This window comes from Gopherus evgoodei, chromosome 2, assembly GCF_007399415.2.
Source record: "Gopherus evgoodei ecotype Sinaloan lineage chromosome 2, rGopEvg1_v1.p, whole genome shotgun sequence".
Taxonomy (NCBI): domain Eukaryota; kingdom Metazoa; phylum Chordata; order Testudines; family Testudinidae; genus Gopherus; species Gopherus evgoodei.
The window spans coordinates 208,926,726-208,951,363 of NC_044323.1; the positions used below are offsets into that span (position 1 = coordinate 208,926,726).

Genomic DNA, 24,638 nt, shown 5'->3' on the forward strand with positions numbered 1-24,638 from the left:
CTAATGGGATGAATAGGATGGTCATAAGAAAATTGAAGTTGCTGAGGATGAGGGCAGCCAGGAGGCAAAATCTGAGACGACGGTGGATGAAAAGGAGCCTGGAGGGCAGTAAGGATAGCTCCATAACCAGGGGAAAATGTAGTTTCCTGAAAAAGAGCAGTAAGAAGTAGTGGGAGTTATCACTAAAAGGGTAGTATCTTGAGTTTGGTGATGCCACATTTGAGTTAATTTACTGTTAGGTGTGAATTACTTCTTTAAAAAAAGGTTAAGAACTATAAGTTTATTTGATTTCCATAACTCACACACAGAGTCCTGAATTTCACCATATTTATTCTTTTGGGGGAAGGAGGGGAGCGGGTTAGGGAGAAAGATGGTTGAGTAGAAAAGGAGGAAGTTGAAGGTGAGGTTGTAGGAGTCTGTGTGAATTATGAAGACTGAGTGCAAAACTGTATTGTGCCCTGCAGAAATGCACCTTTGCCACCTGCTTTCTACTTTGCTTAATTTGTATTGCTTGAACAGCCTGCATGGGAACCTGGCACGCAGGGCTAGGGGTCAGTCTACAAGCAGCTCTCCTACATTTGTGTTCCATCTCTGTCTGACTAGGGGTTCTTCTAAATTCCACGGTGGGTGGGGAAGAAATTGCTCTGTGAGAAATGTGGGTGCTAAATTTTATCCCTCAGAACAACCACAGAGATTAGGAGGGTCCAAAAGTTAGTGAGTTGTTGTCTCCTCCACCACTGTGTCTCCGTCTACCCTTTATTTGCTCTTTGGGGCATCAGCAACCTCTTCTTTACTTCTCCCAGCATCTTTCACATTTCTTCTCTCCTTATTCTCGTGGCCTAAAAGCCTCAGCACCTAGGTAGACGGCGGCCAGCCCAGGAGATCAACTGTGAAGTCTCTCAAATCTTAACCCTAAGGAACTAAATCCAGCCTCACGGAGTCCCACGAAGCCTGAGCCCATTAGCCAGGGTTGCAGACGGTTGGAAGGCAAACCCCTAAATGTCAGGCAGCTTCCAGTGAGGCCACTGACAGGAGTTAATTAGGAGCAATTAGCTTGTCCCCGCTGGGAAGCGCTGCTATTCCCTCTCCCGCCTTCCCCTTCCTCCCGCTGCTGCGCCAGGCTAAGGGGTGGCTTGTGCTGGCTCCTTGCGCAGGACTGGCGTGTGCAGCAGGCAAAGGACCGAGAAATGCGCCGAGTCCCGGTCCCCCTCCTCCCCTTGCCGCTGGAGCGGTGCATTGTGGAGGGAGCCCGCGTCCCGCCGCCGCTGAGAAGCCTCCTGCCCTCGGGAAGCGCCTCGCCTGGGAGCTGTCCAAGGTCCCGGGGCCCCTGCGACACCCCCGGCCGCTCCTGCACCCCGGCCCTCCCGCCTCCTCCCGCCCTGTCCGCGGCGCCCGGCCGGAGACGAGCATGGTGTTTGCTCCAGGTAACGCGCTCCCCTCTCCCGCGCCCATTGGCCGGGGTGCAGGCGGGCCGGGCCCTGCTCTCCTGGGCTGGGGCGGGGGCTGAGCATCCCCTCGCGGCTCGCCTGGGAGCGCCGCGCGCCCGCCAGCGGCTCCCCGCGCCCGGCCCCTGCACACGCGCCTGGCTTTGCGGAGGCTGCGGTCCCCTTGAGCAAGCGCCGGGCGGAGCTCCAGCCCCTCCGCCCGCTGGAGCAGCTCTCGGGGCTAGCTGGCAGGGCTAAGTTTGGCGGGAGCATGGGGTGCTGTGCTGGCGCTGGGGCTCAGGCTCTGCTGCCGAGTGCGCCTGGCTACAGCTGCTTGTGGGGCAGCGAGACAGCTCAGCCTCCAGCCGGGGGCTGAGAGAGGGAGGCTGGAAAGGCTCTTTGGGGGGCGGGGGAAGAGAAGGAAAACGCGCAGTCCTGCTAGCTGGCTTGGTGGTCTCCAGGCGGAGGAGGAGGAGGGGAGGCTGCCTAGGGCTAAACTTGAGTGAGTTCGAAACAAAAGGTCACCTAGGTGGCTGCTGTCAGGAGAAAGATCCTTGGGGGCAGGCAAGAGAGCAGCTGTGCCAGAGAGCGGGGAGAGGGCACAGCATGGTGCCCCACTGAGGGGGGAGCCTGCCTCTGCTTTTCAAAAGGGTTCCAGAGGCTTTCCCTCAGGGATAGGCTTCTAAGACACCCAGGTCCTTCTGAAAATGTTACTTGCCGATTGAAGAGATCTGGAGCAGTGCTTCTCCAACTGGTGGTCCACGGACCGGTGCCGGTCCGCGAGCCATCGGCTGCCAGTCCGTGGCGAGTTTCCGCATAAGAGCGTCAAATAGGATAATAATATGGCACTGGTCCCTGGCACATTGGGGAAAAAAATTGCTGGTCCCCCACATCAGATAGCTTGAGAAGCACTGATCTGAATGGGAGAGTTCACTCAGGCCCCTCCTGCAATCCTTAGTCAAACTCCACTGAGCGCCTTGTAGTATCTGACCCGAAAGGCTTAAGATGCACAATCATTGCTGAAAAGATCATCACCGGAGTTGCACTGGACTCAGTGTAGTTTGGTGGGATGGGGAGAAACTGAAGAAAATCAGGCTGGTGTGCGTAAACGTAACTTGTGTAAAATGGCATTTGTAAGGGGGAGCTCACTTCTTCCCTAAAACTTATGGTACTAGTATAACTGGTCCTGACCAATGTAGCAGAAGAGAGATAAGAGAGACTTGACAGGTTTAATTTTTAAAGTTTTCATTTTCCTAATCTCAAATTTCTTTTGCTTTGAGAGTTTGTCCTGTCAGTTAAAGAGATAGGAGTCTGAAATGCTGGAAGGATATAATAGCCTCAGAAAGCCTGTTTGGTCAGCCTGACAATTGAAAAACACAGCATTTTGAAAAATTATCTGTTTTCAACAATCAATATATTAGTCTTGTATTTCAAGTTGCCAAGTTGCTTGCTAGTTAGATACATGCCCCCCCACAGACTGTTTTGGATTGGAAAGAAAACCAAGGAAACAAGTTGTTTGTCTTAATTGAACCAGATTCTGTTTATTGTAGCATACCTTCATACACCTTTTATCTGACAGTCCAGATGTCTCTCACCATTAAGCATTGTAAAAAGGCACCATGGGACTGAAGTACTGCAGCAAGAGATAAAATAATGAAAACAATTCCACCTTTCCCCCCCCCCCCAGGATGGCAATAAACTGACAACAAATCTTCCATTGATAACTTGTGCTACACAGAACTTTCTTTTCACATGCCTAATCCATAAATAGGAAATTGTTTTATGCAACGATTCTGTTTCAGTCAATAAGAAAAATCAGCAATTCCTTTGCTCATGTTCCCTTATAACAATTGGTACCATATCATAGATAAGGTAATGAATAGGGATATCTAGGAGGTTAGAAATCAATCATGGGAGTTTGACATTATCCTAAAATGAGAGGAAAAAGTTTGAGTGGATTGCATTTTTAATTTTAGTTTTCTTATTACAAATCAGTCTGGGTATTATTTCTACTTTAGATACAAGAAGTTTACAATTTATAAGAAATTTGGGGAAATAGTTTGTAAACCTTTATCTTTCTTATAGTAGCTGTGCTGCAAAACAATTTCCATGTTTGCTTTAGAATAGGAGTTTCATTCTGTCTTAAATTTTCTGCTCTTATCTTATGATGTATGAGCTGGTACTCTGTTTCATTTATTTGCCTTTCACAGCACATAAAGATTGTTTGTTTGTATAACTGGAAATGGTTATGCAGTGATTTCCTTAAGCTTAATGTCTACAATGATAAACATTCAGTAGCCTTTGGTTCCAGAAAATAAATAGGATTTAGGATAATGCATCTTATTTAGCTGTAGGCAGCTATAGCTTCATTTTGTTCATAGTCAAAAATCTATCAGCTTCTGAAATAATAATGAATAAGTTACTCCACAGCACTAATTTATACTAGATTATAAATTGTGAAATAGAAGTAAATCTTCTGACTTAAACAGAACTTTTAAAAGGCTAACTCAACTGACTCTTGACAAAATTGATATTTTCCTTTAAATTCCTGCTACCTATACCTATTTCCTTAAATTCTCGCACCCATTGCTACCAATATACAGGTATCTATAAATCATTGGACCCGATGGACCAAAGCCAGTAAATGAGGGGCATCTTTCAGTGTTCAGAAGAAAATGAGCCTAACCCTTCACTGATTTCCACGATGTGTCTTGTTTACACCTGTGCAAAATGGGCATAAGATGCTACCACCTTGATGTGATAGTGTTTTACACCCACTTTTAATTCACTGAAGATAGGTGCCAAGGAATGGAGAAGCTAATCCAAAGAGAAGAGATTTTTTTTTGTTTAACTATGGTTCACTGCATTGGTTGACTTGCTAATCACTTAGACGCTATGAGTCAGGCTCTTTGCTGACGTACAGGGACTGTAAAGCCATTTCAGACAGGTACCTGGAGGTCCTATATTGTAGAGGACATCCTTTGGTAATGTAGCTCCTCACAGTGGAAGGGGTATGCTCCATGAGAAGGTGGCATGGACAAAGTTCTCTTGTGTTCTGGCTAACCCCAGTGGTGATTGCTTTAACACATGCCAATGAGTGAATTGGCCTTTTGTTGGCCCAAATTAGAAGGCTGTAAAAGAGATGTGAAATCCTTTTAGCACCATCTTCCCCACCCGAAGTCATAGTTGCAGTACAGTTCAATTCAGCCAGAACCAAACCTTGGGGTCTATGCCTTGAGGTTTTGTCTGCTTGCTGAATTCAGCAACAGTATTTCAGCCAGCCTACAGAGTGGACTAGTTTCCGTCGTCCCGCCCCTACCCCCTGCCAAACACACACACACACACACTTCTTTGTGTCATTGGGTGGATGGGAGACTGCAATGGACCAGGGTCAGATCACATGAAAATGAACTCTGCACTGCCCAAACTGCAGTCTGTCTTACAATGAATTCCAGATATTAAAAAAAAAAGCTTGCAAAACTATATGCCATATAAAGCCAATTATTATAAATAATTCCACTACCTACCACTTTGTTTTCATAGTATAATGAATACCAAATTATTAAAGCATTCAGTAGCTGGCACAAACTAGGAAAAGATGATTCTATAAAGTAGGGTGACCAGATAGCAAATGTGAAAAATCGCGACAGGAGATATGGGGTAATAGGAGCCTATATAAGAAAAAGATCCCAAAATTGGGACTGTCCCTATAAAATTGGGACATTTGGGCACCCTACCTATAAAGTGACAATACAATGCTGTTACCTAACTGTTACAAACTAATTCATCTTGTCCATTCATTAAACCTAAGATGTTCATCTATAAACATTAATTTTATATAGGCATATTTCAAAATAAAGGTAACATTTTATTATGTCTCTTACAAATTATGAAGTACATTATAGCACCACTAAGAATTACTTTCCAATATCGTGTTTTTAGTAACTTATCAAAATGTATCTTTCAGGTTGTAGCCATATATGCTTATTCTCAACCCAAATGTGATTCTCTCCCACCGCCTCCAATGTGGAAATATTGAATCAAAACCAATAATTTTGATTTGTCTGGGCATTAGCAAAAAGAATGTGTCTTTCATACTTAAGGCAATTTTCTGACATTATTTTGCACTCAGATCCATGTTGTTTTAAACCTTCAAACTGTGTATGTGTATATTCCTGCATAAGGAATGCTTTTGTTTTCAGAAGTGAGTCTGAAAATGTTAAACATATAAATATGTATTTATTTTGCTAATGATCTAATGCTGGGATAATATAAGCTTGCATAAATTTTATTCCATCTTTATTAGCTGCCAAGAATGGTCGTTTCCTAAAGTTTAAAGCAAGAAGGGACCATTAGATCATCTAGTCTAACCTCCTGTAATCCCAGGTCATTAAATTTCACCCAGTTACCCTTGTATTGAGCCCAATAATTTATCTGAGTAAACCAGAAATTGTGTTTGGCTAAAGCATATATTCCAGAAAGGCATCCAATCTTGATCTGAAGACCTCAAGAGATAGAGAATCTACCATTCCCCTGGTAGCTTGTTCCAGTGGGGTTAATCATCCTTACCGTTAAAAAGAATTGTGCCTAATTTCTAATTTGAATTTATTGGGCCTCAGCTTCCAGCCATTGGTTCTTGTTACACCTTTCTCTGCTAGATTATAGCCCTTTAATACCTAGTATTTTCTACCTGTAAAGGTGCTTGCAGTCATGAAAGAGGGAAGAAAAAGTAGGGGTTAGTGAAACCTGGCCGTATTTATATATGAGGATCATTGAGCAAGCATATTTCTATAACTTCTAACTAGCTTGGACTTTTACTTCAAGGTTTTCACTGCTCAGCACCATTTTCCTGCAACAATAACTCTGTCACTGACACAGCTGTACATAAAATGTTTAAAGCTAACAGTATTGCCTACTGGCACGAAGACACTGCAGATTGTGAGTGCATCCTGTACCAAAGGAATTTTAGAAGTCACATTAAAATGCAATTGAAGAGATAGCAGCTGCATACTTAAACAGATGTTTTTACTGGTCTGAATAGTCATAATCCTGTCTAATTTAAAAGCTGCAGAGGTTGGGGTCGTGTTTAGTCTGATGTGACCACATGATACTACATCGTGTTTTTTGCTTGTTACTAATGATTGCAGTGGCTGCTCTCAATCCTAAACTCTGTCTCCAATGCACCACCCAAGCCCTTGGGGGGAGTAAGAAACAAAGAGAGAATTACACACCTGTAACTTTGCTTCTCTGAAGATACCCTATTGTAAGATCCTGATAGTTCCTTAGCATGAACTGCCTTACCTCCAAAGGAAGTTTGACCCTTGAAAATAGCAGTAGCAAGGTAGAGCATGGACTAGGTGCCTACTGGTTATCATGCAATATCCCTTATGGCTGTAAATGTTGCCCTCCAGTATTCTAGTCTGTTCTTACAAAAGTAGAAAGAGAAGCCAATTCATGAAGATCAATGTAAGATTTAAAAGCATGCACAGTGTAAGATTACTGCTCCTTGGCTCGGGACTGACAGAACTCATTGTATAGCAACATTTCTACTGGTCATAAGATAGGGTTTGCAAACCCTACAAGCTTGGCACAGTATGATATAAAGGTTGAATTGCAATGAGTTTGGTATGGCTGAGTGGTTAAGTTATGCATGAAATATACAATGAAATCAAAAAGATTAATGTGTGGTCAGAATTAGCTCTAGTATTAATTTAAGATCTGAATCTAATTTGTCAAAAAAAATCTTAAATGTGTTAATATAGTGAGATTTGAAATACAATTTATTTTCTTAAATTATCCTGATCATATGTTAAGTCCAATTCAGATAAATAGTTGAAGGCACATTTCATTTTCAGGTCAATGGGTTGAATCCAAAGTAGATCATTAGTGATCACCAGAAATAATGGAAATTAGGTTTCTGTGCAGTAGTCATGTTAAATGAGATGGTCTTAGTGTTGGTTTTGGTGGGGTTTTTTGTTCCAGACATATCAACTACTGGCCTTGGGAATAATCTGCATCTACTAAGCAAATAAGTAAAGCAGTGAATGGGGAAAAAAAAGAATGAGTTACTCTTACCTCTACAGTTTGTCCCTCCAGGTCAGGAATGAGAATATGTTCTTCTAGAGAAAATTGCTTGCTAATTTCTGCTGTACTTGCTCTATGGATAAATAACTCGTTTTCCAGTGGTTTCAGTCTAGCAACATTAATGGGAAATAAATTCACCTAAATGTATTATCAACTATAGTGAAAGCTGGATTTATTCATATACTCTTGTTGACCTGGTCTCCCTTGTATTAAAGGTACAAATAAGAATTTGTAGTTTGAAAAGAACTTTTATTTATCTATATATTGACTGACTGAAATAAATTGCCTCAAAGAGATCAGTCTATGATCAGGGTACACACTCTGTGATAAATGAAGCAGAGGGTAGCTCCCTTTTATGGAAACTCAGCCAGTCAGTTGGCTATAAAATCCCTCTTAATAGCTGTTTTCTACTTGCTTTACCTGTAAAGGGTTTGGTTTTTTGTTTTTTTAAAAAAGCCCATAGGTAAAAAGAAGGGAGTGGGGGGCACCTGACCAAAAGAGCCAATGGGAGGGCTATAACTTTTTTAAATTGGGAAAAAACTTCCCCTTTGTCTGCTGTTGTTGTTCTCCAGAGAGAGGAGATGCAAAGCAGGAATAGGGCTGAACTATGCTGTAGGAAGCTTTAAGCCAGGTATGAAAAAACATCTGCTCATACCTAGAGACTACTTATTTGAAACCTCCAAATATGTAAGTAGATCAGGGAATGTCTTGAAAGAGGTGATTAGGTTTATCTTTTATTTTTCTTATTGGCTTGTGGATTCCTCTGTGCTAATCCCCAAATGCTTTTGTTTTGTTTGAAACCGTTAAGTTACCCTTTTTAAGAACAGGATTGGATTTTTGTGTCCTAAAAGGTTTGTGCATATGTGGTTTAATTAGCTGTGGGCAACAGCTAATTTCCTTTTTCTTTCGCAGCTCTTCCCTGGAAGGGTGTGTGTGAAAAGGCTTGAGAGTACCCCACAGGAAGGAATTCCCAAGTGCGCCTTCCTGGATTCCAAAAAGGGTTTTTTTGCACTTGGGTGGTGGCAGCATCTACCCATCCAAGGTCAGAGAAAAGCTGTAACCTTGGGAGTTTAATAGAAGTCTGGAGTGGTCAGTATTAGTTTTTAGAATCCTTATGCCCCTCCCCCCCACACCTTCTGCACTCAAAGTGCCAGAGTGGGGAATCAGCCTTGATACACATACTATAGTAGTTTGTACACTTGTACAAAACAGCATGCATTACATTTAAAAAAAATGGTCATTGGAGCATTATCTGTGTCAGTGCTGGCAGAAATGACTAGTTTGACCTTAACAATGGTACACTGCTTCAGGATTCTTCAGTCTTTGAAGTCCAAGAAGGTGAGCTCTGTATTGTTCTCATATAACCTCATTAATCTCTGAAGTAGCATTATCAGATTTTTTTTCTACCTCTGTCTACAAGAGATCTTGGAATATTCTGCCCAAAGGAATAAGATTTTCTTTCCTAGGGATGCACAAATGTGTGAGGCAGAAAGTGGTGTACTATATGCTACTTACAATGGTGCTCTTTCTGAGATGAATCTTTAACATAGCAATACAACAAACTCTACCTTACTTTTCTAATTCAGAGCAGCTGCTGAAAACATGAAATGGTTGCTATTGATTATTGCCTCCATTCATAACTTGTCAGTGGGAAGGGGGTGCACATCTGTTAGCCCCAAAAAAGGCTTCCTGGTTATGATTTCCTCCCCTAATGCCCTGCAAACTCAGGTTCCCTGCCTTTGTCTGGAGAGTTACAAGTAGGACCCAAAGGAGTTCACAGAAAGGAAGCAGGTCAGCTGCACCCAGTTTCTAACAGCACTTATAAAGAGGACAGTCTCCTGAGAGGGGAGCAGCTGCTGTTCAGAGAACTACTCTTCACTGATTGAAGGAGTACTTCACATGTACATAATCTTGTTTGCTTTATTGTCAGTTGTGACCTTGCTTGTAAATAATTAGTCTGAATTACTGAGAGACCCCCTGAAGAGGCCGAATTTTCTGCTGGCTTTCTAAAATAACCAGGCCTCTTTCCCAAAATTCTGCGGTGGTTTGTTATTTTTTTTTTCCATGTATGCCAAAAGGGTTATCTCCTTTTACTAGATGGATTCGGGGGGAGGGAAGAACTCTCCTATAGTCAGGATTCAACTGAGCAATTTTCATTAGACTATGTATATATCGTCTGAAAGTGACCCAGCTTGAAAGACCCCTAAAAGGAATAACGGACAACAAATCAGATATGAATTTACCTGGTTATACAATAATGGAAAATGACCTTAGGTAAATCCACACTAGGAAAAATGTGTTTTTAGCAAGTAAAATGAGATAATTTGTAGTTTTAATGTGTGTTAGTGGGTCAGAGTAAACATTTAGTAAGGAGCCTAAGAGTCCAGCTTGCAGTGCGGGCAGCTGAGAGGAGAGGAGAAAAGTCTCTTCACTTTTAGACTGAGCACATCTGATACACAAATTGACAGATACACATTCCATTTTCAGAGTAGAACTGCCCTTTAATGATTAGGGATATTAAGCAGTTATATATAATTTAAAGAGCATTTAGAAAAAGCTCATGTTTGTGTTCACTAAGCAAGCAAGATGACCGGGGGAGGTCTAGGCCAGTCAAGCATATTTTCACATTAATTCACCCATCTCTCTGCATTCAAATGAGAAGCAACTGCTGTTTGCGGCTATCATGTTGGTAATTTGAATGCCAGGTATCTTTAACTGGACAGGAAGCCACAGTTTCTAAGAGATTGGGGAGTGGGAACCAGGAGATCTTAGTTCTATTCTTGTTCTGTCACTGGCTTTGGTTAAGTCACTTAACCTCACTGATTCTTTTTCCATCTAAATAAAGATAGGATAATTCCTACCCCACACAGAGGTTGTTATAAATCTTAATTAGTGTTTGTAAAGTTCTTAGAGCTCTTCAGATGCAAATCACTATAAAATGTGTAACGCATTACATCAAATGGCAAAATCTAATATCCACTATGCTCTCTTTGTTGGAGACCTTCCATTCATTTATAATTTAAGTATACAATGGTGCATATAAGACCTGATCTAATCACAGTGAAGTCAGCAGTCTCTTTATTTCAGCAGGAATTGGATTGGGCCCACAATAGTTTTCCACTCTAGAGAAGCTGTATACTCTGCTCAGGTCTTCCCTTCAGCAGATTTCTGAATTTGCTGCAGAGATTGTGCTCTTGGAGAGAGAGAGGTTAACCTGAAGCTTTAATTTATCCATTAAAGGAAATAACTGTAATAATGGAAATTAAAGTCTCTCTTTAGCTTTAGAAAAACTGGGCCCAGATGTTCTGTAAGAATCAGCTTTGTTTGCTGAACTCTGGCTGTAAGAAGACTTTGTTTAGACTAGCCTTTAAATTTAGTTCCATACAGCTTTCTCTTGGAGCCAGGTCTGCTTACCAGACTTGTGTATCACCCATATTCTGAAGTCACAACAAAATGTTTTATCCTGATGTATTATCTCCAATAAAATGTATAGCACAAATATGAATAGTCTGTGTACTACAAGATTTCTAATGGCTAAAATTGTTTAAAGTAAAGAACTAAAACTGTATCCAGCCCCTGCAGGTGAAGAATAAATATAGCTCCTTGCAGAACATTTTTATTATAGATGATTAATTTGAATAGTCCATAATGAAAGAATTCTGAATCTTTACTTTTTGGTAAATTGTATGGTTGGCCTATTTAGAACCTGAATGTTCTTCTAGAATGTATTAAACTGAGAAACTTAATGAATTCCTAATGCAGGTTTATTCCTGATGCTTCATTTATAGTGAGCATATTTCAAACAGAACAAGAAAATTCACAGAAGTCTTTTTAATATAGTGTTGATACAACTAACATAGCCACTGAAATTCCTGGGGATTTTTTCCTCGGTTTTTGTTAAGTAGCAAAAAACCATCAGACAGAAGTCATGAAAGCTCTGCTTCATGAGATTCTTGCTTGGATGCTATATCTAGATACTTCTTAAAGATGTGAATGATGAAGTCAGCATTAAATCAGAGTTTATGGGACAGGTTATACTCATCTCCCTGTTCTTTCAGAATTGGATCACACTGAATCACAATCTATCAGCCCCTGACTGTTGCTGGCAAAGTTATCTGTACTAGCTCAGCGCTGGCTCCAGTATCTTGGCTGGTGGGACTGCAGGCTGTGCTAGGCGCTATGCTGGGTTCATAGGTTATTATAAAGCCAGAATGGAGCACTGATCTAGTCTGATCTCCTGTATAATAGAGGCCATAGGACTTCCATAAATTAAATTTGTTTAAATTAAAACATATCTTTTAGAAAAAGATTACTGAGCCCTGAATGTTCTAGTAAGAGTGAATGCTAAAATATCCTCCAAAACTAAGTTAGGAAAATATGGAACTACTCCTGAGGGCAATCTGTGCCAAAAAATAAGAAATTCTGCACCCAAAAATTTAAAATTCTGCACACAGTATTTTAAAATTCTGCAAATGTTATTTGTCAAATAAATGTGGAGGCTCCAGCATGGTACTAAAGAGCACAGGCCACCGGCTGCACTGAGGTGAGAGATGACTGTGCAGCTTCCCGCCCTCCCCTGGGACACAGACTGGGAGGTGAGGCTGCATCAAACCCTGACATAGTGCCAGGATGAAGCCTGCCCTAGAAACAACCCAGGGCCCTGTTCCTCCATGCCAGGTGCACCAGGAGTGGTCAGGCAGGCTCAGCAAGGCAAGATCCAAGTGTGGAGGGACTTAGTGTGGGGGAGATCCAGCTTTGGGTTCAGAGGGTTCTGTGTGGGACCATCTGGGTGCAGACAGCTCAGTGGGGGATCCGGGTATGGAGGGGAATCTGGATACACAGGGGCTTGTTGCAGCGGGGTCGGGGGGCGGGGAGGAGACAGTTCTGGGTGCAATGGTAATGCGACTCTGCAGGTGGTCCGGTGAAGGTGGTTGGGACTCAGTGGGGGGGGGTCTGGTTGTGGGGGGGGGCAGAGCTTGGCAAGGGGATCTGGATGGTTTGTTGGGGTGGTGCAGGTCCAGGGAGACTGGGTCTCATCCGGGGGGGTTCTGGGTGTGTGGGGTATGTGGCTTGCTGGGAGGGTCTGGGTATGAAGGCTTCTGTATGCACAGGGGTTGGGCGAATGGTGAGCAGCTCCCTGTAAAGGGATCCCTCCACCTGCAGCTGAGGAGCAATGGGTGTAGGAAGCAGGGGGAGGGGGAAAGGAAGGACTTTGCAGAGCTTCCTGTAGCCAGGGGAGAAATCTGGGGGTGGGTCTGACCCAGCCCTGGATGCCATGCAGGGGAAGAGGAAGTCCCGTCCTCATCTGCCCAGCCAGGACTAACACCGGAGCCCAGCACAGGGTAGGAGCCACCAGCCAGGTTTTCCCCAGCTCTGCCTCCTGCCCCCACAGTGATTTACCTCTCTGCTGGCTGCCCTGGGCAAGCGAAACATACTGCTGGGGAGGATTGCATGACTGCTCTTGTGGCTTCCCTTTGCTTCCCCATCAGAAAATCATTTTTCTTCTGGGAAGCAAAGAAATCTGCAGAGGACATTGTGATGGGTTCCCCGGCCACCCCTTCCGGGGTGCCACCTGATGTACTGGGGTAGCACTGAGCCCGCCTGTTCCAGCAGGCTGGGCTCCCTCACCCTGACCTGCCAAGCCCGGCCCTCAAGCCTCCTCTAGCACACACATAGGTAGGGACACACCCACCTGCAGAAAGACACAGACACTGAAATCAGTGCTGCATGGGAAGGCTTTCACCTAAGGAATTTTGCCCAGCACTCAAGTGCACTCCCCTTCTGGAGAGTAAACCCAAAATGGTATTGTCTTGTGCTGCACCGACAACTGTACGGTGTAAGCTAAATGAAATTTGCTTCTCCTTCACTGTGGACAGAGATATGCACAGCTTTTTGCCCCCCAGTTATGATTTACACAAACTGGTTTAAAAACAAAAACAAGTTTATTAAGTACAAGAGGTAGATTTTAAGTAGGGTGACCAGATGTCCCGATTTTATAGGGACAGTCCTGAATTTTAGGTCTCTCTTATATAGGCTTCTATTACCTCCCACCCACTGTCCTGATTTTTCACACTTGCTGTATGTTCATCCTAATTTTAAGTAATTATAATGGATAGCCAACAGATCAAAGCAGATTACCTTATAAATAAACAAAAAACGCAAATTGAGGATAACACACTAGATAGATAGGATATAAATTAGCAAATTCTCACCCTGAGTCATAAACTGGCTGGCTGACTCCTAAGGCACAAGTTGCTTTGGCTTTCCCAGGTTTTCATACACAGCTAATGAGCCTTCTAGCCTAGGACCATCACTTCCAACAGTTCAGTCCTTGCCCATCAGGAGTTTCCAGGTGTTTTGTTGCAGGGAGACTGAGGTCCTGCCCCAATGTCATTGTCCCCCTTTTGTATCTTCTCCCCACTTGCTTGAAAGCTCTTTTGCTGTGACCTGGGTCAGAAGTTCCCAATGTGTAGTGCTATCTCTGACAGGTTTCTATTGTACACAGTTCCTGAGGTAATCCTTGCTTGTGTTCATTTCCTCAATAAGCCATTAACATTGTTTGACATTTTTACTGTTGTACCTGAAAGGCTGCTTGTGCGTGTTTTCAACCTCATAACATGTTTCAGTGTAACACACATACTGAAACTTCATATACAAAGATAACATATACAGTCCAATGAGAGATTAATGTCTAGCAGATCAAGACTTTTAGAATGATACCTCACAAGACATACTCTGTACAAAGCATATCCTAATTACATGGCAGTAGTGAATATTGGGGTGTCAGTGTCACAGATATAAATTCTGCACATGCGCAGTGGAGCAGAATTTCCCCAGGAGTATATGGAACCAATGAATGAACCTTATTCATTCACAGCTTAAAGGCTGAAATACCCATAATAATCTGATTGTGCAACTGCTTTTAAGCATTTTTCATTCCCTTCTCTTTCTGCTGTAGAATCAGCTGGGTATTGCCCTCAGACTTTCCACACTAGTCAGTCATGTCTCCATATAACTCCAGAATAAAGAATAAGAGGCAATATTAGACACAACTAACTCTAATACCAAGAAAGAGACATTTCAGTCACTTAAACATATACTTTTGTTAAGGTTACAACTTAATCCTATAATGTACACCGAAGGTTTCTTGTCATACATCTAGATTCAGATGTGTCCAAAGCAGCACCTAATCCAGCACAAAGTTCAGCGGGGACTATTCACGCATAAAGTTAAGCATTTGCATAAGTGTTTGCCGGATTGGGGTCTGGTGACTGCCTCATTCATTCTTAATATACAAGCAACGTGACTAATTAACTCCCTGATCTTGGACACCAAACAACCTCACCCTTTAAATCTCTCCTTGAAATCCTCCTTATTTTGGTTGGGCTTCCAGGGCTGAAACTCTTCAACCAGTTTATAAAAGTAATTGGAAAATAAGCTTTTCATCATCTTATATTAAATTATATGCTAAAAACAAATCATGCTACACACATTACATACACAAAAATATGTAACCAAAGAAGAATCATCAGATGGAAGAAGATATCACTTTCCCAACACCTACTGCCAACCTAAGAATGAGGAACTGACCTCAGCTTCCCATTTTGTGGTACACTTTATTGCCACACACCATCCAACCTAATTATTTGTATTATTATAAGGCTCAGAAATCCTGTCCGTGGGTGCCATTGCTGCTGCACCCCATCTCCAAGCATGCACTGCCACTCCCAGGCAAGGACGTTTATTCTTTTATAACAAAGGTTAAACAAACAGAACACAATCTTAAGTCAATAGCTAGCCCCTAGGCTTCAGGGCCACCCGTCCCAGGGATCTCTGCCACTCCAGCTCCTGGCAGCTTCCTTCCCTCAGCCAGCTCTGCTTTTGGCTTGGAGCAGCAGCCACAGGATTGCTTTCCTGATACTCTGGCTCCACCTTGTTCCAGGGACTCACCACAGGAGTTAACGCGACTCCAGTATGACCTTTGCTGCCCAGAGTTCAGTCTGTCTCAGTCTTTCATTCCCAGTCGCCTACTAGCAGCCCTGTATAGGCCCGGGGTAGCCCGGACCTCTCTAATTAGCTTGATTAGGCTCACCTGCTCCAGTCCAGGGGCGCTGGGCTCAGTCTATCCACAGAGACCAGCTACCCTGTCATAACCCCATTCATGGACCAAGCCCTATTGTGCTAGGCATTGTACCAAGAACAAAAAGACTGTTCCTTCCCCAGAGACTTTACATTCTCATCCTACGAGCTAGAAGCATCATCCCCCTGCTCGTGTGCACATACTTGTGCTAGTTCTCATTAAGCTAACATAACTATAAACAGCAGTGCTGCTGTGGTAGCACAGACAGTGGCAGTGGAGGCCTGGATAGACAGGCCAAGTGCAAACTCGCCTGAAACTGGGCAGTTTCAGATGTACTTGGCACCTCTAAGCTGTGCCTCTGCTGCCACTTCCCATGCTACACTGCCATTTATAGTTGTGTGTGAGCTCCATTTACGCAAGCAGGGAAATTACACTCCTAGTTCATAGTATAGATGTAGCCTAAGTATAAGACAAGAGACAGCAGATAGACGGAAAGAGGAGTATAAGGAAACAATAAAATAATATTGGTCAGCATGATAAGCAGTGGTCTCAGCACGCCAGCCGCCTATAGGGTGTTAATGTAGCAAAAATGAAGACAATATGACCTCAAAGAATTTTTCCACTGGCACAAACCAAGAGGAAGATGTATGGGTTGCAAACTAAGGTCCTAATTCTTCAGTGAACTCCATGTAGATTCAGGGATCCACCTGTACACAGCTTAAATTACTATCGTAACTGTTAGCAATTACTTTATATTACAGGCAACATCCTGTAGCTTCTTCCACAGAGACAAAATACATCTACGCCAGTTATATCTTTCTTAAACTGTATTCTCTCCTCTCTGCCTTAATTAAAAGTGTGCCTAAAAAGAGGTTGTCATAGTTCTTAGCTAATCATAGTCTCTTTTCTCACACTTCCATCTCAATTTGAAATTTCATTAGGACTTTTTAGTTGTGAACTTATACATCTAATTTTAGTAACTTTTAATATATGATTGAGATTTTCTAGATAGCAATATTTTTCTCCATTTGCTGTATCCAGACTTTAACGGAGTAATTGTGTAAATAAAATTATAATTGTGCTATCATATTGCAAATAAATAGCACAATACATTATATAACATCCATGAAAATGGAAATGCGTAAACAGATTTATATAAATCATTAGTCTTCCAATCCAAAACTGTATGGTTATAAAATTAAATGGTACATTTTTAAGGATGGCGAATATACGCAAGTACTACTGATAAGCAGTTTCAGAATGCAGATCTGGTTCAAGATTCACTCAGACTTAAACGTATTTACATAAATTATGATTGTAACCAAGTCAGAGAAATTAATCCCCATTGCTTCAATTAAAAGTTCTAAACTATTGCCAAGAAATTTGCCAAAAAGAATGTGATTTTTAGTTTTAAATATGAGTAACTTGAAAGCTATTTACACGAAAAGAACCTTGAATAAAGAACAGTTTCTAGTGTATATGTTTGCTGAAACGAAACTACACTCATTGCTGCTACAAAGCAGAACCTAAGCTTTTACCTCCGACTTCCTTTCTTCTTTGAATGCTTGGGATTTATGTAACCTGCTATATGTGCTCAGCCATTCTCCTCACAGTCATATGTGTTCATGCATAATATGTGCTACTAAAGGTAAAGCCCCTGGCTCCACTTACTACAGCTGCTTTTAGGGATCCTAATTGCTAGTGAGCAGTCACAACTTTGTTGGTGAAAAGGAAAAGGTACCATTCATTTTATGAGCCTTCAGTGCAGCCTTATACTGTAGGAAGATATGATGGGATGAATAAACACCACATTGTTGGCAGTGAGGAGTGATGTCTACTCAGTTTTTCCTAGTCTAAGATCCCTCACGATCACTCCTCATTTACCATCCTGCCACTGCTCTCCTTCAGTTCACCAGAAGTGCTGCTTCTGTTTCCTGCGAAATACCTGATTTGGCTGCCACTTAAACCAATTTTATAACTTTGAAACTTCATTGATCTTAATGGAGCTACTTCTGATTTATCCGTGTGTAATAGCAGGCTTGTGTCTTAAATGGGTTAACTTCACAATAATATTCCACAACTTTTTGCATGGATATGTGGAAAGAAATGAGTGATTCAGAGACTTACTGAAGCGTGACTGTCTGTTGAAAACTAGCTTCCTGTGGCATACACACATTATTAAAGCTAGTCTGTAGCAAGCTGAAGGCAGAAAGTCTGAATGCAGGCCCACAGTATAGGGGGTGGGAGAGGGATTTGATTTCAAGGTCATGCAAGAAGACTCATGATGCTTGTGAGGGGGTGGAGTAGGTGCAGAGGTGTATGTGTGTGTGTGAAGGTGAGTATATGCAGACTGGGTTGACACCTTCTGCAAATCTTAATCTGTTTTTATAATCCTAGTTTATAACTCAGTTTTCATGAAAGCATTTCCTATGTGTACTCTGAAGCCAGGAAACACCACAGAGCATGTGAGATCTTCCACACAAGAGGTTCTTGATTTTTAATTACAATAATTCCATTGATTTGCGGGAAAAAAGCCTTGGAATCTATTTATAATACTATATTTTCCCAAAATTATTAATAGTTTTTCTTTCATGGAGAGCAGCTTTGATCCCAGCCAAGAGTACTTCAAAAGCTTAGCTGCTGATGTACAGTGCCAGTTTTTGGTGAAACTGGAACTCTAAGTTTGAGATTGGTGACTCTTTGGGTACATTTGCACTGCAGTTAGAAACATGCTTTGCAGCTTGTGTAGAAAGACAGGCTAGGTCTGCTTGAGTTAGTGTGCTAAAAATAGCAGTGCAGCAGGGATAGAACAGCTGGCAGCTTGGCCAGCTATCTGACTACAAACCCAGCCAGACCCCCAGCCTCTGTACTCAGGTGGCTAGCCTGAGCCACACTACGCAAATAGAGCTAGCATATGTCTGTCTACTTCAGATGGGAAGCATGGTTCCAGCAGCAGTATAGATGTACCCTTGGAGTCTGAGGCTTTGTGAACTTCTCAAATTATTTTGGGGGGTGGGGTACAAAACTACTGACTCTGCAAACCATTTTCAATGTATTGTGGTAGCTGGAGTAAAAGTTAAGTTAAATGCAGTCTCAGGAATTGAACAACTAGCTAAAGGGAAGCCTGTGCTGTTTATTAGTGATAATATAACCACTCCCTGGTCTGCAAGTGCTAAGTTTTTTTACTTAATAGTCAGATAACTTAGAAATTTCTATTATGCAGATAGAGGAACTATAGTGATGGGTGCCAGTATAAGAACCTAGATTAAAATGTATGGATACCAAATCATCCCTTCCTACTCTTTGATACCCAGATCAGGATCTTAGTCATTAAACAAGTCTAGTTTCTGGACACAATGCTGTTACCTTACTACAGCCCCTCTGCTGAAAGATGTATTAGAGTTAGAATTTTTTGGAAGTGGACCTGCTGCAAAACAAAACTCCTCAGCACCAGCCACAGCCTTTTCCTGCCCTCAAAGCACCCAGCCTGGTGTCATGGACCAAGCCCTTCAGAGCACCACTCTGGGAATGTAGCCTTTCCCTGCCCCCCCCCCCCCCCCACGGCAGGGAACAGGATTTTCCCTTTGTGAAATAATTAGATCAAACATTCATGCAAATACTCACACAGCAATAGCATGTGGAGTTTTAGTAAATTGCTTACTGTTACACATTTCCAAACTTCATAGGCTGATCCATTATGTAATGTCAGCATAGTAAATCAGTGATTTGCTGGACACTTTCAAAACACTAAACAACGAATTAATCACGTTACATTATGCATGCTGCAGTCTGGAGTTCTGCAAAAATTCTATCATCACAGGCAAAAAAAAAAAGTCACAAAAGTCACATTTTCATGGATTTGGGAAACATACCACACTTAATTGTTTGCCCATTTTTCATGGGGGTGGGGAGAACAAACTTCACAGGAAGAAAATTAATTCACATGTGGCTATTCACAGTGTGAAAAATGTCTATGAAGCTCTGGTATTATTGTGGACAAGACCCTGATGTTATCATCTTCAGAAATAAATTCAAGTTCAGATTTATACAATATAAACGAAATGCAGAAAATCAGAAAGAACTTGTGAAATCAACATGGAAGTACCCCTAGATAAATGCGGGGAGGGGGGACAACATTCAACAGCATCATGCTTGGTAACAGTATGTTTTGTTAGGAATAAAAACTGATTTGGTGGATGAAGCGAAGTTTTTGGACACACATCAAGCTTCTAGAAATTTATATGAAATTGCATAAACCCTACTTTAACACATGTTGCTATGTTTTCAATCTTATATTTGTCCATTCCTCTTGATAAAATATCACCTTTAGGACACCAGCTGAAGTTGGATGACCTCTGACTGCCTTACAGGAGAAAAAATTGGCTTTGTGATACATTAGTTCTTGGATAATAGAGAAATATTGTGCATTTTATTGTTAAATGACATTGAACTGCATCCAGAAAACACTTACTGTTTCAAATGCTTGGGAATGGAAGAAAATGAATAGAAGGGAGCAGATAGTGCCAAGAATTCAAGTGGTTCCATTGTGTCAATGTTCTCATCTAAAATCTGGCTTTCTAGGAGTTTGATTTAGCTTCTTTAACATGGGACCAAATGTTGTCAGCTCCAATACTAAGTATAAATTCTTTCAAAATTGTAAACCACATTCCTATTTTATATTTTGGCCAAAATCTATCTTAAAGTATGATAATTTAAAAATAAAATTACATTAAGTTAATAGTTACGTTTCAAAATGACCTCGCTAAAACTAAACAACATCTATCCTTATAAAGTATTAGAGTTCACAAATTCCCTCTTTCTCATAAGATTAGTAGTTTGGATGGTGTCGTGCTTTTGATTTGGACATATAACACCAAGACTTTGCATTGTTTTCCATCAGGTGTGAACAACATTTTGCTATTTATGCTGTCATAAGAATCTTAAAATTTATCTTGAAAGATTTGTATAGTAAAGACTGGGCATTTCTCACAGAATGCTTCACACAGAACTTAATCTTCAGTGGACTCTGGTTTACCCTAGTTATTATGTAAAGAGCTCCTCTCATGTGGCTTCAGAACAGAAAGCCAATTACATATCCTGATACTGAGGCACAACAAGGCCAATTAAGAATGAAATGGGTTCACTCATTATGCAGAGTTTGCATTATGAGTAAGGCTACATTTTAGTCCTGGGTATTTTTAGTAAAAGTCATGGACAGGTCACGAGCAGTTAACAAAAATTCATAGCCCATGACCTATCCATGACTTGTACTATATACTCCTGACTACATTTTGGGGAGAGATGTGGCCCAGGGGTGTGCTGCGGGCACTGGGGAGGGGAGGCTGGGACCCCCTTTGGTGCTTGGGGAGGCAGACAGTGGGATGTGGCCCAGGACCCCTGCAAGTGCTCAGGGTGGGGGGAGCAGGTGGCACCACATGGCCTGGGACTTGCACTGGTACTTGGGGGGCAGGTGTTGGTTGGGCTGGCAGGCTCCTTACCCAGCTCCATGCCTCCCTGGAAGTGGCAACATTCCTAGGCATAGGTGTGACCATGCAGCTCTGTGCACTGCCTCCCTGAGCGCTGGCTCTGCAGCTTCCATTGGCCAGGAACTGTGGCCAATGGGAGCTGTGAGGGTGGTGCCTGCAGGCAGAGGCAGCGTGCAAGGCCCCCTGGTCACATCTTCCCCAAGGAGCTGAGGGATGTTGCTGCTTCTGGGGAGCCCCCCCCACCCCAAGGTTAGCGCAACCCAGAACCCTCACCCCCTCCCACACCCTAACCACCAGCACCCCACTCAAGCTCCTTCTGCTGCTTGAGGAGGGGAGGGAGGGGCGGTGGCCACCACAGAAGTCACGGAGGTCATGAAATCTGTGACTTCCGTGGCAAACTCGCAGCCTTATGAGCACTCTCAGACAGATTTTCAAAACCATTTAGGTGTCTAAAGGTGCAGATAGGTGGGGCTAATGGGATTTTCAAAATCATCTAGGACCCCAATCCTCAAAAGGTAATTAGGCACCTAACTCCCATTGAAATCAAGTATCTGGGTCCAAACATCTATCTCTTGCTGTTGAAAACCCCATTAGGTGCCTATCTGTATTTCTACATGCCTAAAAATATCTGGCCCTGTGTCCTTAACACTGACATTTCTTTTCTTGGATCAAGACAAATCCTTAACATGATACAACGTTTTTCCTGTTGAATAATTAGTCCTGACTGTAGCCCATCTACGTTTACTTCACTGCAAACTTTTGGCCAGCTTCTCTGCTCACGTAAATCCTTGTAGTTCCATTGACTTCAGTGGAGCTGCACCAAGTTTACAACAGTTAAGGATCCTGACCCTCTGTTGCTTCATTACTCCAATTCTTCTCTTGATTGTAACACTGATGAAACAAGAATCAATAAGCCAACTTTTCTTAAATTAGCAATATGCACCTCTAGTTGTTGTTTTTTCAGTAATTTGTGTAGTTCTTCAAGTGGTATTCCACTCAGATGTGTTCACACCTGGTGCACTGAGAGCCAGAGACTTTTTCCCCACAGCAGTACTCATCGGGGAATAGCGCACACCCTGCTCCTCTCCATGGACTTTCCCAAGGCCATGTAAGGGCAGGGTCCTCAGTCAGCAGCCGCCACTCTCCGGCCACCCATCTCTGAAGGCAGATGGGCAGAAATAAGAGTGGCATAGTATGGTATTGAGACCCTTACTACTGTGCTACTGTTGGTGGGGTGCTGCCTCAGAGCCGGGTGCCCGGCCAACAGCCGCCGCTCTCTGGCCACCCAGTTCCCAAGTCAGTGCAGAAGTAAGGGTGGCAATACCGTGACCTAAGTTCCTGTAAGCTGCGCAGCTGGGGGAGGGGTGGCCCGAATGCAGTCATGGTTGGACCTGCTGTGGCCGTGGCACCTGGCCCTTGGCCACAACTCAGCCATGGACCTGCTGTGGCCAGAGCATCCCTCGCCTGGCTCAAACTCAGCCCCAGCCCAAATCTGCCACGGCCAGGGAAGGGGCGCCTATCCCGCAGCCCCAGCCTCAGAGCTGATGCAGTGGGAGAGGCGCCTCTTCCCCCCAGCGCAGGTGCTGCTGTGGGGAGCTAGAGCTGTGGGGGGAGTCCTCTCTCTCCCCACTGCAGTCCTGGAGCACCCTCTTGCACCCCAAACCCCTCATCCTTGGCCCCATCCCAGACCCCACACCCCCAGCTGGAGCCTTCACAACCCCACACCCAACTGTCCGCCCCAGCCCTGAGCCCCCTCCCACATGCCGAACCCCTTGCCCCCCCACATGAATTTTTTTTATATGCACCAATATGGAGCTGGTGTGTGACACATCACCTCCATATTGGTGCACATAACAATATTCATTCCACACAGGCGTGGGAAAAATTAGAGGGAACTCATCCCTTGTCCTGCATTGCTTCCCGCAGCCCCCATTGGCCTGGAGCAGCAAACCACGGCCAGTGGGAGCTGTGATTGGCCGAACCTGCCTATGTGGCAGGTAAACAAACCAGCCCAGCCCAGCCTGTCAGGGTGCTTACCCTGGCAAGCCACGTACCAAAGGTTGCTGATCCCCGGTATAGGGTAAAAGCACACAAAAGACCAGATTCCACAAGTCTGTGACACGTTTTACAGCTGTGAATTTGGTAGGTCCCTAACTATGAGGCCTGCCTCAGCACCAGGGCCTTCGTCAGATCATTTGTCCAGCCATCATCAGGCATCCTCTACCTCTGCGGTAATTCTGGAAGACCCCTAGAAGGGAAAGGGGTCGTTCACCTTCTGGGGTTCCCCATAAGAGGACCCATAAAATAGATCAGAGTCAGCAGACCTTGAAGAGAAATTCATTATCCTCAACAGGCACTAAGTGACATCAAGACCCAGGTACCCAAGGTAGATCTGGACCATCAACTTCTGTCTCCTCGGTAATGAGGTGGGAGGATCCTGGTACGATACTGTTGACTCCAGAGCCATCCGAGAGACAGACATCGAGTTCGGCACCTAGGAACACTGTAGCAGTGCCATCCCTTTCAGTAGCCTTTTGCTCTGCAATCTTTTATGGCAGCAGCAGATCTGCTATGTCTCTCTGTGCCTGCATCTCTGTTTACACAAGAGGTGAGCTCTACATTGGGACCCACAGTGACTCTATGTCCATCACATCCTTTGACTTCGGGACACAGTTTACAAATGCTTATGGCCCCAGTACTGATGAAGAAACAGGCACTGTCCATGGTCGTCGTGCCTGTGGGGCTGGTACAATTGCCCCCTCTGTCCTCAGTGCCTGCTACACTTCTGACCTTGATACCTATTTGCTTACTTGCTTGGTGCCTACTTGCTTTTTGGAGTGGGGACTGGCTCCATCAGGCTCATCAGTACCAGCGGTATGCTCCTTCCTGGTCCTGGACCCATTCATCCAGCCATCCCAGGACTCCCTTACAGTAACTGATGGTACCTCCCCTTCCTTGGTCAGTACACAAATTGGGATATCCAGTGGTCCCACTGGGGTGCGCTCCACCAATGCCCATGAACTACACTAAGAACTCATCAAATTCTGAGTCAAGACTCCAGCTCTCATTCATCTCATTCTCAATGAAAGGGGTCAGGCAAATCATCCAAGCATCAGCTAGGGGACAAAAATTGGTACCGAGAGCACAGCCACTCTTATAGTAAGGGAAGACCATCCTGGTCCAATATGTACTGGCCTACTGTGCCACAGCCCTTCCCACAATGGCCTTCAGGGGACTGATGGGGTGGATCTCTTTCCCTCAGGTCAGGACCTCAGCACTTGTCCAAGGATAGATTCCCCCTCCCATCCAGTTGTGAGGCAGATGAACCTCCAGAGCTACCTTTGATGCAGATACAGAAGGATACCCCTCCTCCTGAACCACTTCTTGTGGGTGAGCCCTTGCCAGATGATCAACCTTTGCCTTAAGAGGCTACATTGGCCCCCGCAATTCTGGCTTTGCCCTCTCTGAATGACTCAGAGGTACTGACTTCCTCTTCTCCAGTCCCAGAGAATTTTAAATTCTACCAAGACTTACTTATGAGAATGGCTATAGGCCTGGACATTG

The 24,638-nt window shown here is 43.5% G+C and overlaps 1 protein-coding gene across 1 annotated transcript in view; it reads left to right on the forward strand.

The window, feature by feature from the left end:
- The first annotated feature begins 1,351 nt into the window (after positions 1-1,351).
- The window catches only part of AKAIN1 (A-kinase anchor inhibitor 1), a 29,075-nt gene continuing 5,788 nt past the window's right edge, over positions 1,352-24,638 (forward strand). Inside the window, exon 1 of the mRNA XM_030549551.1 lies at positions 1,352-1,424. Within this exon, the coding sequence (XP_030405411.1) occupies positions 1,409-1,424 (16 nt within the window). The 5' untranslated portion in view covers positions 1,352-1,408. The remainder of the gene's footprint in view (positions 1,425-24,638) is intronic.